Genomic DNA, 14,108 nt, shown 5'->3' with positions numbered 1-14,108 from the left:
TCAAAATACTAAGATGTTGACAATTACACTAAAAAGATCTGACAAAAAAGGAAACTCCAAAAACAGTCAACTTTGGAGCCATATCCACATTTTTTATTAATAGAAAAGCGGTCCTTTAGTAGAGGCGTTGGGGTTTGCCCATGGTGCTCTTGACGTAGAGGGCACGCACGTTCTGCCAGTTCTTCTTCAGCAGAGACACCAGGAAGTTGACAGCCAGGTGGATGTTGTACACGAGCTCATCCTCTGTCATCTTCACGTGTCCTACAGCCACAGCCAGACAGAGCACCTACAGCACAAAGATAATATATTATCCAGTAACCCAACAACCAATTTCTTCAACATCAGTGCTTTAAGATTAACAGTTAGGTAACAATCCGTAAAGTGGCATTTTATAAATTTGAGTACTGCTGAGCGTACCTTCTTCATCTGGAATTTGATTGTGGATTTGACCTCATCCACCTTGGTGTTCAGGTTCTCGTTGTGGGTGAGCAGGGAGGGGAACTTGCCGGCCTTGTTCAACCCAGGACCCAGGATACGAGGGATCTGCTTGATCAGAGACTCAGAGGCCAGGAAGGCATCATACTTCTTGGCTGGAGGAGGGCAATTTGAAACAAGACAAAATTTTTAAAAAAAATTCCTGTCAGACTGCAATAGTCACAAATCCGGTGTCTCGTGGGTCATGATGCCAACTTCGTACCGAGCTTCTTGACCATCTTCTTGTTCTTGTTGAGCTTCTTGAGAGCCTCGATGTCCATGTGTGGCAGCTCAGCGGCTTTGGCCTCGTCACAGTGCTGCTGGTCTCCCAGGATGCACACAGAGAATTTTGGCCTGGGGAGACTCTTCAGCCTGCAGATTAACAAAGCAGTTAGAGACACTGCTCCCAACCCCACGTCAAACAAAGGGGCATCAGTTGGATGTAAGGCAGGGTATGGTTGAGCGAAAACGTCTGTATAGCGTGCAACATGCTGGTATAACAGTGCGTCCCATTTATGTCGGAACTCTGAAGCAGAAGCTGGGAACGACATCACACCCCGAGTTGAAGGCGTTCCATTTACAAGTCAGATTTTCATTGTTTTCATTAGCTTTAGCCAGGTTAGCCATATCAGTTTATAACACACTGTTGTCTGTGCATACAAACAGCATAACAACATTGTCCAAAGAGAATATGGAAAGCGCTGCGTGTACGACTGATTCAGTGAGACAAATAACACAGATGTGCTTATAACCGTAAGTTACTACAGCTTTCACAACTGTTGATGCACAGAGCCGCCAGGTTGGATTTCTAGCTCAGGGTACACGGCGGTTGCCCGAGTTCCAAGCTTTCCGACTTTGACCTCAGAAAAATTTTGTACAAATGGAACGCACTATAAATGGATACATTATGCAATACAGGCCAAGACATTTATCAAATTATCATTCCAGTTTACAAACATGTTTTGTAGAGCAACTGAAACTAGATGCAAATCATTTGGGGATTAAAAAGGTTTACTTGTCTAAACTAGGACATTGAAACTCATACTCTGCCATTACCAAATGACACCTTCCTCATTTACTGTGTAATAGAAAGAGTCTTACCCATACCACCACAGTGGCCGGTGTCCAGCTGACCTCTTTGGTAACATAATGTAAATTGGTCGGCTTGAGGACATGAACTTACAGCTCAGCCACTCAAAGCCTCCCCTCATGTTTTAAGACCCAGGGTAGGGGTCCGCCTGCTTCACCTCCACCAGCAAGGCTGGGTCAGCTCAGTCAGACTACCCAGAGTACTTCTCCATGTCTGCCCCTGGCCTGTCTGGATTTGTATTTTTTTAACTTTCGAGATTTCAGCAACTACTTGCCGTATAAACAGGCTGTTTTAATACTTAGACAGGGCTGGAAGCACACAGGGAAAAGGTTGGGTGAAACAGTAAAAGGTCGAACCTGACAGTGCCGGAGAAACGCTTGTCCTTCTGGGGATCATAGTTTTTCAAGCTGATCTGCAGCTCCACCGACTCCGTAAACCTACAGACAGACAGTTTATAACGTTACACGGTATCCCATTAGTGCATTTTTATCTACAGTGTCACAGGTTTACCAGCTTTATCCATATGACTATGAACTTACTTCCTTGGCTTGGTCAGAGAGCCCTGCAGGACCTCCTTCACGGCTTCATACAACGTATCCCTGGATACCTTACTGTTAAATAAAACAAAATAAAAGAAATAAAAATCACAAAACACGTTAAATGAAAGTGAATTATCTAAACACCTCCATAAACCCAGTTACTTCCATTGGTCTATGACGGCAACTAAACACTCATAAAAACAGGTCCCAAACTGGGAAAGATTGAATTACATATTATCTAGGAGAGCTAATGTATACATCCGATGCTTGATAGTTTTCAAAAACACGTTTTATATGTGTGGATGGCGGTGGATTACATCTAAAACTCAGCGTGGGGATTCTAACGTTACAGCGGCAGATGAACCGGTCCCGTACCAGACACTATGCTTCACCCAATTCTAAATAATGGTACTAGATAACATAACTGCCGCATAAATAACAAAATTACATGCTGAGAAGGGTAATACAACTCCGTTTGAATGTGGAAACAGTTCATGTTTTGACATTTATTAGTTAAAATGGGCCTAACCTCATTTTAGCGGCTTGTCCCTCCCGTCTCGCTACGATGAAAAGGAAGTGCAAGCGGAAGTTACGCAAGATAAAGGCTGCCTTTTGCTGACGTCATCAAAAAGCGCAAATTACGTTTTTGTTTTTTCATACTACACACATATATTCATATAATATACAAATAATGACTTTGTAGGATATTGTTTACACGTGTCACTTGTTTGATGTTTTTAATTTGTTTAAATATAATGGCTGTCTGATTAGTATTTTTATGACAATATATGTTTGCTGTGCTCAACATAATACACTGCCAAAAAAAGATTTGTAGACTGTATTGAAATGTAAAGGCTCCCAACAAAATAAAGTATTTTTCTTTAAACTACATTACTACAAGAAAGCTGTGTATTTAAAAGCCAGGCATACTGATACGTACATTTATGGTATAAGTAATTATTTAAAGAAGAAAAAAAATGTAAAAAAATAGTAAAACCCTAACCCTCAATTTAAATCCTGCATTCAAACTTATAAAGAACCACAAAGAAGCAATATCAGAAAGATTTATTAAAATTAAAAGTATCCATGCAGCAGAATGGGGTTGGTCAGTGTTGTATTATTACAAACAATATATTACGTAATACAGATGCCTTAACCTATAAGCAGGATTTCAGTGTTGAAAATAGAGACAATTCTAATCACTTTATACACTATTAACAGCATAATATATAACTATGCATCATATTTTACAAGATGATCACATTTTGTATGTAAAATCTGAATCTGCAGGGTAACTAGTCACTATAGCTCTCAAATACAGTAATTGTATAGTAAAAAGTACAATATTTCTCTCTGAAATGTAGTGAAGTAGGGGTTTAAGGGACATTAAATGGAAGTATTACAGTCAAGGACCTCAAAATTGTATTCAAGAAAAGTACTTGAGTAAATATACTTGAGGTGCTTCATTTGTTTTTAGTCAAAATATAGCCAATAAGTACACAATGACATATTTAAACAGTTTTATTAACATGCATTAGGTCAGATGAAACTTCATGTGTGTGTGATTCTTTTCAAAGCAGCTTGGAGAGACTTTTTCAGGAAGGTCTCATTTAATATCAGGCAACCATGCAGGGAGTGTTTGTGTGCAGCTGTCACCTGGAAAAACAGCAGAAAGATTACAAATACTATTTCATCCACTGTTCAGCCATTACACATTATGTAAATGTACAAACTTACATGACTGCTATATTTGGTGAGGACTGTTAGCATCATCTTTGCAAACTTCACAGACTTCGTGAATTGAGGACCCTTGCTGACGAGCTGTTCGATAAACTGTGTGAACAGTTCTTCACTCAAGTCAGGCTGGAAAAAATAAATATAAAACAGGCACCTCAATAACAGTGAATATTATGACTAAGTGGCCTTGCAGCACTTTTCCCATGAATAAAGATTTATCTTACCTTGGAGTCTAGCAAGCTGTGGATAATGGAGAGCACAGCCTCACTCCACGCTATTTTGAATGTCATTCTGGGGAAAAAGAGGTAAAAGACTGCATCAGCAACTAATAACCATATGAGTCCACTATTATGTTGTGCTTCTTGACATATTACAGCAGTAAATACATCATTTAAATATCTTACTGAAGCACCAGCAGTCTGTAATGGGAATCCAGGCAGCCTTCTATCAGTCTGTTCAGCAGCTCAGCCTGTGGATTCCCTGAAAACAAAGCAAAGTTCAAAATAGAGGATTCATTGATGTACGGGCCAATAGGTGAGGAACAAGGTCATAACATCAAAGCATCATTTTCCATGTAACTGGACCAGGACAGGGAATCCATGCCAGCTGCTCTCTAACTCTGACCCCCCTGCGACAGGAAATGTTAATAAGAGATTGCTGCGCTCAGTCACAGCTCACACCATTCCTCACCTATGTTCTTTTCCTCTAGAACTGGTCCAATCAGAACGTGGCACATTGGTCTGGGATAGCGGCTACACAGTGACATCACTGCAGTGACTAGACATCTGGAGGCCGGTTCTGACAGGAACAGGACCTGCAGTAAAACAATATCCTGTCAGTATCAAACACAATGACACATTCTGCATCCTTCATATTCAGTGATGGACCTTCTGCAGCAGGAGGCTCTTGATGAGTGTTGCTGCCGTGCTGTAGCTGAAGTCAGGAGAGGGACCCAAAATACTGCTGCACAGTTTAGGCAGAGTCTGCTCCAGTAAGTCAGGGAAATTCAGCATGCTGCATAAAACCTCCACCTAAACAGGAGAGGTAGAGATGTGGGATTAGTCCTTTCACCGCCCATCAGCAAGCAAATGTATAACATGAGTGGTTCAGTAAAGCTCCCCGATTGGTCTACAGGGTATTTTTCTTTTGCCGAGTGCAGCAGTAAAGCACAACAAGCTAAACTAATCAGTGGTAACTATGGTGATAATTAATAATCTGTTTCTCCACTTTATTTCTTAAATTAGAGTTGCTATAGATTCAGTGACATTTGTACAATTGTATATAATAGCTCTGCAATAGCTACTACCTTTGTAAAACTTATGTTACATTTTTGTTGGGATGTTTACTCGACTACATTATAATTTCTGAACCTGTATTTATATTGCCGTTGTATAACAGTACATTAAAAGATTTATCTAATATATTTTGTTTCCCAATGTACAATAATGGGGTGGATAAAATATTACAAACACCTTTACATATAGTCCATTTTACACTAGTGTTACTGTGGGGATAAACTATTAACAAAAAGCTATACTATGTTGAGGACATACTTGGCCGGGGTCACAGTCGTTCAGCACTTTGAACACCTCCATGGAGCTCTGGTCCCACTGCAAACAGACAATAATAAAATATAGTAATAACAAAGGTCAGTCTCAGTCTGTGCTAACTGTGCTGGCTAGAAGAAAGAAGACATTTTTCTTACCTCTGTCTGACTTTCCAGTAATTCTTTTATTTGAAGAACAGAGACCTATATAAACATAGATCAAGTTTTGTTATTCTAACTGTAAATGTAAACTGTGTGATACAAATAAGTACAATGGTCTGTTAGTACACCTCATTTAATCCCTGTGGAAACTCACTATCAGGATCTCCAATCATTTGAAAATTCAGAAAGAAATCAAATTGGTCAATTGAATGATACATTTCAGTGTAGACAGGACAGATAAAGCCTGTCCTGCCACAGTGTCCCTACCTTTATATGTTCAGGCAGGGCATCACATAAACTGTCTGGTGCTGGCTGCAGTTCTTCAGCAAGAGTTTCTGCTGGAGCATCACTTCCTAATCTTCCCGATGCCTCTGCTTTTGCGCTCTGTTCTTCAGTATCGAGACATTCACTTCCACAGAGATCCATCTTTATCCGTTTACTCTGCTGTCCTGTTTCCTCACCATCAGAGTCCAAAGTGACAACGCTGCCCTTTCTTTTCCTTTGTGTACCCAGCTCTGATAAACAAGATGCACTCCGAGATTCAGATTCTACTGGTTTACCGCTGAAGCACTTGGCCCATCCTTCAGTTTCACCAGAACCAACCAAACGCTGTGAAAGCTCCTTGAGTCTCTGGCTGCACAGTGGAGTATACAGAGGCTTTTCATTGTGGGCCCCCAAGTTTCTTTCCAGCTGTCTAACCAGAGCAGTGACCCAGGGGCTTGGATGAAGGTCCTGGCTGAGGCATTTCAGAAGATGGAGGACAGTGGTCCGGGGAAGAACCGATTGGACCCGATGGATGAAGGACAGCAGGTTTTGTTTGAATAATGCTGGAAACAGGCACACCAGGGGTTTACTAGAATAGTTGAGGAAATAAAATGTTAGAGGAATGGAGGAACAGGTATGTGACATTATGGTAGATGTCCAGTTTATCTTAGTTTGGCATTTATGGACTTAATTTAGCGCTTATCTGGTGCATAGCTGAAGATTATCATTTCATCCTTAAGTTTAAGTAAAGAGTCAAAAATATTGTAAAGTAAAAACATTTTTCTCTGAAATGCAGGGAGAGTAGTAGTAAAACATGGAAGGTACAATTATCTGGCATGACACAATGGCATCACCCTTTTATTTAAGACATGTTCATATATGAAATTATGTATATAGTTGTAACTCATATGGTTTAATTAGTGAGTTTGCCATTACAAAGTAAGAACTACACTTGAGTAACTGTACACCCAAGGTGCCTATACACTTCTCACTTGTCAACTGTTTCTACAGCAACAACATCCTGGAGAGGTTTTCTAGGGTAAATTCTGGCAGAAAGAAACTTCACTATCCCTTAAGAAAACAAACGTTATCTCCAGTGACTAGTACTACCAATTTAGCTAAAAAAAAAATAAAAAATAAAAAAAACTCATTTATTTTACGGAATCCCAACCTTTTACTCACACAGTTAGTGTTTGGGCTTTGGTATCTGGACAGGTTACTTCGTCTTGACACAGGGTTCCCATGAGATTAGACAGAGACATTTCAGGGTTGGCTCGCTGCTGCCTGTAGAAGACGCCTAGAGCTCTGTGGACACCAGAGGTTCCACAGAGCGACCGGACCAGCAGCTTCGACTGCCCGTCAAACCGACTCAGAAACCTACCCGTGTCCATACTATCGGGTGAAGTACCGTGATAGCCTCTTTATATGTACACACTGCCTGCCACTGTCCGGCCACCCCGCCAGTTTAGTTTACATTTCTTCTTCGCGAGTGTCATTTCCGGTAATTTCATTTGACTAAGTTCGTGCTCCACCTAGTTGTAAAACCAGAGACCGGTAGAAACAGGTTAAAAATAGAAATTCTTTGGTAAAACTCAGAAGCAATAGATTCTAGCCTCTAAAATTAAATCTTACAAATCTATAACTACAACAAAAAAAAAAATGTTAGTGAAAAGCAAGACACGTATTTTCAGTGAGACAGAGTGTGAAGCAATGTTTTATTTTCTGTGTACAAGTACAACTTGTTAAAAAAGAAATAAAATCTTATACATTCCATATTCTTGCCAAAACTAGAAAAAAAGGGTCTCATGACTATCACTTGAGGCAGGTATCATAAGTAGTAGACATTAGCAAGAAGGGTACAGCATACTTTTCATCTATAGACAATTAAAACTACCATCCACACAACACTTTAAAATATCAAAATGGTGCAAATTGCTCAGAGAAGTCAGAATTGAGCACTCCCATTAAATCATAGGTAAAGGGAAAATTAACAATCATGTTTAAAGAACTATGGCCACTGGAGTGTAATAAATGCAAAACTAGATGGCCACAGATTAACCACAAGATCATTAGACGGATTAAAGATGCATCACATCTGGGATGCTTACATATTAGAACTGGAGCAACAAACCATGTGCCGCAGAGAGCAAAGTGTACATGTCCTCAATTCCAAACAGACTGTAGCAGGTGATTTCACATGTTAGCTCCTCTCTGGTTGAAAGAGTGCTTGTCAGTTAAAATCACCAGCTGTAGTCTGACTGCAATTTAAAACCCCAAAACACTGGGCCCTCCATTGTGCATGGTGGACATCCCGGATCTTGATCACAGCTACTTATGAAGAGGTTTCAATACCGACAGAAGGGTCAAAACACAGCCATGTGTTCTTCTGGGGCCAATTTAAATAAAGACCCCATTCAGTGGATCGAGTCACTGACAATAAAGAATGAAAAAGCTCAGGAACCATGCTCTTCAGAAACCATACTCATCAGATGGATAAAAAGGAAAGCCAAAGTCGTCATCGTCATCGTCATCGTCGTCACCGATAAGGGTCATGGCTATGAAAAGATTAAGCAGATCTACACCATCGTAGTCTTCATCTTCTGTATCATACTGTTGAGCAAAAAACAAATGCAAGGGGAGAGTAAAAACACATTATCACATGCATACCAATGGCAATGAAACCTGATAGCATATAACAGGGATTATATTTACCGGAAATGAACTGCGACGTGCATGTTTGTCATGCCGATAAAGGCACTCCGTTTTGAAAGGGCAGCATCTGTATCGGGTATAGTAACTGCATCTTCTCTTACTGGAATCACAAAGAGACGAGACAGAACAGAAGGGGGATTTCAGCTAATTGTGGTCATTTCTCAACACAATTTAGCATTGGCTTAAGATTTCAAGCAATTTTGTATTTAACTTGACATAACACTTACAGGCAAAACTGCATGGAAACATATGAGGCTATAACTAATGTAACAACTTCTGAATTTAAAAAAATTAAATGCATCCCCATTTTGTATTCAATACAAATGTAGGACCTTTAGTATTCATAATAGACCGTTCTAGTTTGACAATATATCCAATCCATCAGGGTAAAATGTGTGAAATGTGCCATATGTATTGTATCGCACGGCCAGACCCATCTCCACAGCGCTGCGGAGGAAGTTCTGGCTAGTCCACACAACATTCCTGGATAGGAGATAAATGTGCTCTGGTTACATTTCTTTAAACCAATAATTGCCTTGGGCAACGCTAAGCACCCGACGCAGCACCATTGCCTCCACAAGTTTAGAGTGCAAACAAAGAACGCAGAAGGTGAGGGACATCTGGCGCAACCGGAATTATCAGTTAAATAAAATGTTAGAAAATGTATGCTTAGAACGGTTTTGCTTCAGTTTCTTTGTTAAACCATTTTCATCCAAACGTTTAGTATTTCTGTCTTTCATGTGTTAATCATGAATGCTGAGTGACCTTGCAATCTGAGAGCAGAGCACATAATGTGGAGGAGATGCCAGGCATGACCATTTGAGAGAAAAAAAAACAAAAAAAAAAACTACCAATTGCATGAACCCAATAACTAACTTGACTCCCAACTCCTTTAAAAAGATGCTGCTGTGAACAATCTTCAGTCATTTTTCTGTACTTTCACTGAAGTGCTGTAAAATTGACTGTATTGGCAGGTAAAAAAACAGAATGCCAGTGATTTTGTCCATTCTTTGATAAATAATTATCCTAACAAAATGTCATCAATATAGACTACAGGTTTCATATCTCCTTAATTTAATGCATTTCCTGTTAAAAAACATGTTGAGACAAGATCATCACATTGCTTTACACCTCAAGAATGATCCCTCCCCATTATGGATAGTAGGAGAAAGGCTATTTTAGTATGTAGAGGCTGGCTGGATTCAGCCAGACATTTGTCACTGACTTCTTTTGGACCATTTTTATTTCTAAAACCTTAAGACTTACTTTGGTGGCCTTCAAAAAAAAAAAAATAAATAAATAAATAAATATAAATATATATATATATATATATATATATATATATATATATATATATATATATATATATATATATATATATATATATATATATATATATATATATATATATATATATATATATATATATTATATATATATATATATATATATATATACACACTTTGGAGTTGCTGAGGTGGTTTAATCATATTGCACATGTGTTGTACAGGCAATAAAAAAATAAAAACACATCAGAAGTTAAAAAAGAAAATAAAAATTACAAAAAAAAAAATAAATCACTGAAAAGGCAGGGGATGGATGGGCGAGAGCTGAGAAGTCAAGCTGGAGTGGCATGTCCCGCATGAAGAAAATGGATGAGTGAAACCTATGTACAGTACTACATACATAGCATGTACAAAATAAGGGTAAACTTAAATTGCAAGCCAATTTTTAAAAAAACAGTGCCCTGGTAGGACAAAAAGAAAGAAAACATTCCATAGTTACCTGAATTTCTCTTTGAAGGCAGCTATTAGCCTTTCCTTTGCTTGTCCTTCAACCCAGTGTCTGTTAGGCACATAAAAGGCAGACCTCACTCTGCACTGTGGGCAGCTCCTGAGGAATAATCATTAAACACTGACATCAAGTCAAATTCCTTTACACGCGTCGTCAGATGTAGTAAAATATTCAAATATTACTGGAACCTACTTTACCACATCCGGCCCGAGGTCTTTTGTTTTCCTCCAAGTCATGATGCACTGTAAACAGAAGGCGTGATTGCAGTTTGGCAAGATTCCAAAAATGTGGTTTCTTGGATCCATCTTTTCATACACCTTGTCCATGCAGATGCCACAAGTCACATTTTTACTCTGGAGGAAGGCCTCAATTTCCTCTATATTCCCCTGGGTACTAGAGGCTGCAGCACCATCCTCTGTCGTCTGACTGGAAGAAATCTCCTGAACACAGAAACATTGTGGTCAGTATAACCTATCCTGGGTTCAACTTTGTTTTATTCACTAATATGCCCTGTAAAAAGATCACTAAAATCAAGCTAACCTGCTCATTTCTTCCATCACATGCTTGAGCAACTTCTGAGCTCTGGACCGACTCCCAAGAAGCAGTGCGGGGAGTGTTCATATCTGTATAGGAAGAGCAAGTGAAGTATAAAGAAATGCTGACCAGAGTCATTGTCACCCATGAAAACACCAAATACCTTGTGATTGTTCCTCAGCAATATCTGTTGCCAGGCGCCCAATGTTGCGTTGAGGATATAAGATATTATCCGCCAATTGTGATCTGCTGCATTCCTGCGTAGACATCACCTGAGCCTGCAGAAAAGCAGGTTCTGAGCCTCTTCTGTCAGGCAGAGCATAAACAACACGGGAGGAGGAAACCGTAGGCACTGAACCTCTTCTACCTGCAGCCACTTCAGGTTGAAGGACATGAAGATACCTAGTGGTGAAAAATATTGAATAAGCTAAGGTAATCAACATGCATGGCATCCTCTTTCATTTAGTTCCATACAACTGAAGGGTGGAATGAAATGGAAAAACCCTTACCTACAGCGATCACCATACCAGCATCCACCTTTCTGAAAGTACCTACATATTTGGGATGACTGTAAAACTGGCCATTCATGTCGATAATTACACCTTGGACCAAATCTGCAAGAGCCATTTATAAAACGCCTGTAATGAAAAGGGAAGTGACTGAATCAGAAGCAGCATATTTTTACATAGCTAGCTATCTATCTATCTGAGGCCACAATCATTCAATAAATAGTATTCAAATATAGTGTAGTATAGTAGAACATTCAAAGTGTGAGACTTTAACACCTGGATTTACGGAGGTCAAAACTTCTGTTTCTGTCCTGTTCTGTCTAGTCCTAAATCGGTCAAGTCACAGAACAGTCAAGACTCAAGTCTTAATTTTGTGTTAAATCTCTTTAAATAAAAAAATAAAAAACTAATATGAGCGGGGGTTATGGAAGTAGCAATGGCATCTGATAAACTAAGGACAGAAGTGGTTAACGGTTAACCCGACCACCATTTAAAAAAAAAACATAGGTAAATTCTACACAGCTAACGTTAACTCTACGAAAAGAGCACACTGTAACGTTACAGTTCATGATAATGCTGATAGATAAAAGACAGATATATACATATGTATACATCCATGGATAAAAGAAATGGTGAAGATGGGATACGTTAGAGGCATAGGCTAGGACCATGGATTTATTAAGAGAACGACACACACACACACACACACACACACACACACACACACACACACACACACACACACACACACACACACACACACACACACACACACACACACACACACACACACACACACACACACACACACACACACACACACACACACACACACACACACACACACACACACACACACACACACACACACACACACACACACACTTTGTGTTTATGTGGTGTCGGAAGTCCATCTGTTGCAAAAAGTTAGTCACCACTCAACTAAGTTATGCTAGCTAGTTAGCCATGTCCAGAATGTGTAGCTATTTAAGGACAGCTGAGTTTCACGTTGAATGTGATAGCTAACGTTAAACAGTGTGCAGATAGTTGCCCAACAATCGATTGAAATTAAACGTTAACGCTGAACAGTTTCGGCACATATTTCAACGCTAAACGTTAGCTAATGTCAGCTAACGTTAATCCTTTCCTGACACACACGTATTAACATGGTTAGCTAGCTAACGTTACCCACGCTAACACTTTTAAACACCAACCAAAATGCTAATTTGTCTTATTTTACTTACAACTAAAATTACTTTTAAGTGAATCGTTCACATAATGCAGCACAACTTAAAAGTAGCACAGATTCTCGGTGGCACTAACGGGTAAGTTAGTAAGCTACATGACCGTTTCTCATCTCAGATCAACTGCTTTCCCACAATATGTTCACTTTAATGGCTTTATAATTCAACCCAACTCCGCTTACCTACAGATACTTGCACTACGGTCCATCCTCAGTGTGTTTTGAGCATGCCGCCAAACACCCTCCATCTCACTATCTAGCTAAATAGTTGTCAGCCGGTTCCTTTTACCAATCAACTTAGCAACGAGCGTGACGTTGACGTTTGTAAGTTACGTATTCCAAATTCCCATTCATCCGTCCATTTGTCTGAACTCTCCAGACAAATGGTTTGATTGGTTATGGTCATATCATACCAGGACCAGGTAGTACTTTCAAGTGAAAACAGTTGATAAACTGCAGGTTATGTGACATATTATCTGTATAATAAAAAAAAAAAAGAGAAAATCATTGTTAATATTTCTAATAAAGTTTATAGGTGTGATGTTAGCTAGCTAGATCTGCAGATAGGTTACATGTGACTATAAGAAGAAATTATTTCAAGTCTTAACACGTTTTCGTGAACAAATATGTCAATTCATCACTTAAGACAGTCATAGAGGTAGCTTACATCAACTTTTTGGTGTACTTTCTTGTTTTGTTGGCACAACGCACATCAGCCAATAATATCAAATTTGCAATGTGTTGCAATAGCAGGAATTAAGGCAAAGGAAAAAAATGTCAGAGATCAGATGAGACAGTGGAATAATGTCACAGATCATACATTAGAGGTAGCTAGGGATCAAGAGACAGATTACGAGCACAAAGGGAGATTTCTGAAGGTGGACTCTGTGCACCAGTGCTGACATACTGAAGTCCATTCAGATGAAGTACAGTAAAAAAAAAGAAGTCCTACAGAATATGAGGGGAAGAAAAACAGTTTGAAACTTATGAATCCTGGCTACAGTATTGTAAAGGTTTTTACACTGTGTGGCTCTCCTTACAAGCCAAATCAGACTGTACACAGAAAGGGTAGTAATCTAGGACTGTGGTTATATCTTGTATATCGTGTGAATACAGAAGCGTTTTATGACACCAGATGCTGGATGTTGATTTCTAATCATCAATTTTCCCAACGACATTGTGGTAGTGTGCTGCCAAATTCCTCATCAAGGAAACATTTGTTGGTATGCTTGACAATATATTTGGTACAACCTAAACTAAATAGGCAAGCATGTAATATGAAAGGACACATACTGAATAATACATAAAACAAGATAATTCATGTTTTGCCTTACAAATATGATCAACAAATACAAATAATTAGTAACATAATTACAAAGAATAAACTAAGAAAAAAAAACAACTTAAAATGGCAAATTCATGATCATTTGCATGTCAAAAAAAGAGAAACAAAAAATGCTGTCCCTTGTACTTCAATGGGTAATGTGTTTATAGTGTCAGTTTA

At 39.1% G+C, this 14,108-nt stretch overlaps 4 protein-coding genes across 5 annotated transcripts in view; all 4 read right to left on the bottom strand.

Annotated features, from left to right (window-relative positions):
• Positions 1-61: 61 nt before the first annotated feature.
• rpl10a (ribosomal protein L10a) lies at positions 62-2,718 on the bottom strand. Its single transcript, XM_039800104.1, has 6 exons — positions 2,633-2,718; positions 2,104-2,175; positions 1,921-2,001; positions 698-846; positions 418-590; positions 62-286 (listed from the first exon to the last, which is right to left on the bottom strand). The coding sequence occupies exons 1-6, from the start codon at positions 2,635-2,637 to the stop codon at positions 116-118; spliced, it is 651 nt and encodes a 216-aa protein (XP_039656038.1). The 5' UTR covers positions 2,638-2,718; the 3' UTR covers positions 62-115.
• An 891-nt stretch (positions 2,719-3,609) lies between these two features.
• Positions 3,610-7,309, bottom strand: fance (FA complementation group E). Its single transcript, XM_039800101.1, has 10 exons — positions 6,995-7,309; positions 5,816-6,401; positions 5,546-5,590; positions 5,394-5,450; positions 4,728-4,871; positions 4,531-4,654; positions 4,245-4,320; positions 4,065-4,131; positions 3,841-3,966; positions 3,610-3,759 (listed from the first exon to the last, which is right to left on the bottom strand). Exons 1-10 carry the CDS (start codon positions 7,201-7,203, stop codon positions 3,655-3,657), a joined length of 1,539 nt encoding a protein of 512 aa, XP_039656035.1. The 5' UTR covers positions 7,204-7,309; the 3' UTR covers positions 3,610-3,654.
• A 199-nt stretch (positions 7,310-7,508) lies between these two features.
• On the bottom strand, positions 7,509-12,918 carry mkrn4 (makorin, ring finger protein, 4). The gene is made up of 8 exons (XM_039800102.1): positions 12,788-12,918; positions 11,362-11,490; positions 11,016-11,254; positions 10,859-10,941; positions 10,511-10,758; positions 10,310-10,417; positions 8,525-8,624; positions 7,509-8,422 (listed from the first exon to the last, which is right to left on the bottom strand). The coding sequence occupies exons 1-8, from the start codon at positions 12,850-12,852 to the stop codon at positions 8,282-8,284; spliced, it is 1,113 nt and encodes a 370-aa protein (XP_039656036.1). The 5' UTR covers positions 12,853-12,918; the 3' UTR covers positions 7,509-8,281.
• Positions 12,919-13,274: 356 nt separating this feature from the next.
• The window catches only part of ppardb (peroxisome proliferator-activated receptor delta b), a 7,702-nt gene continuing 6,868 nt past the window's right edge, over positions 13,275-14,108 (bottom strand). For both annotated transcript variants that reach the window (XM_039801190.1, XM_039801191.1), the window contains exon 8: positions 13,275-14,108. This exon is cut by the window's right edge and continues 1,041 nt beyond it. The gene's annotated coding sequence lies outside the window, so the exon portion shown is untranslated.

Source organism: Perca fluviatilis, chromosome 5 (genome assembly GCF_010015445.1).
Source record: "Perca fluviatilis chromosome 5, GENO_Pfluv_1.0, whole genome shotgun sequence".
Lineage (NCBI taxonomy): Eukaryota > Metazoa > Chordata > Actinopteri > Perciformes > Percidae > Perca > Perca fluviatilis.
Note: the sequence above shows the minus strand (reverse complement) of the source record. Positions and strands in the feature narration are given on the sequence as shown.

Coding starts and splice junctions, on each gene's coding strand:
- rpl10a (XM_039800104.1), bottom strand. Junction 847..1,920: donor CGTTTCTCCGGCACTGTCAG/GTTCGACCTTTT, acceptor GTTAATCTGCAG/GCTGAAGAGTCTCCCCAGGC. Junction 287..417: donor TCAAATTCCAGATGAAGAAG/GTACGCTCAGCA, acceptor TTTGTGCTGTAG/GTGCTCTGTCTGGCTGTGGC.
- fance (XM_039800101.1), bottom strand. CDS start 7,203: ATGGACACGGGTAGGTTTCTGAGTCGGTTTGACGGGCAGTCGAAGCTG. Junction 6,402..6,994: donor AAAGCCCAAACACTAACTGT/GTGAGTAAAAGG, acceptor CAACTATTCTAG/TAAACCCCTGGTGTGCCTGT. Junction 4,321..4,530: donor TCTAGAGGAAAAGAACATAG/GTGAGGAATGGT, acceptor CTTTGTTTTCAG/GGAATCCACAGGCTGAGCTG.
- mkrn4 (XM_039800102.1), bottom strand. CDS start 12,852: ATGGAGGGTGTTTGGCGGCATGCTCAAAACACACTGAGGATGGACCGT. Junction 10,759..10,858: donor GTGATGGAAGAAATGAGCAG/GTTAGCTTGATT, acceptor TTCTGTGTTCAG/GAGATTTCTTCCAGTCAGAC. Junction 8,625..10,309: donor GCCTTCAAAGAGAAATTCAG/GTAACTATGGAA, acceptor TTGTGATTCCAG/TAAGAGAAGATGCAGTTACT.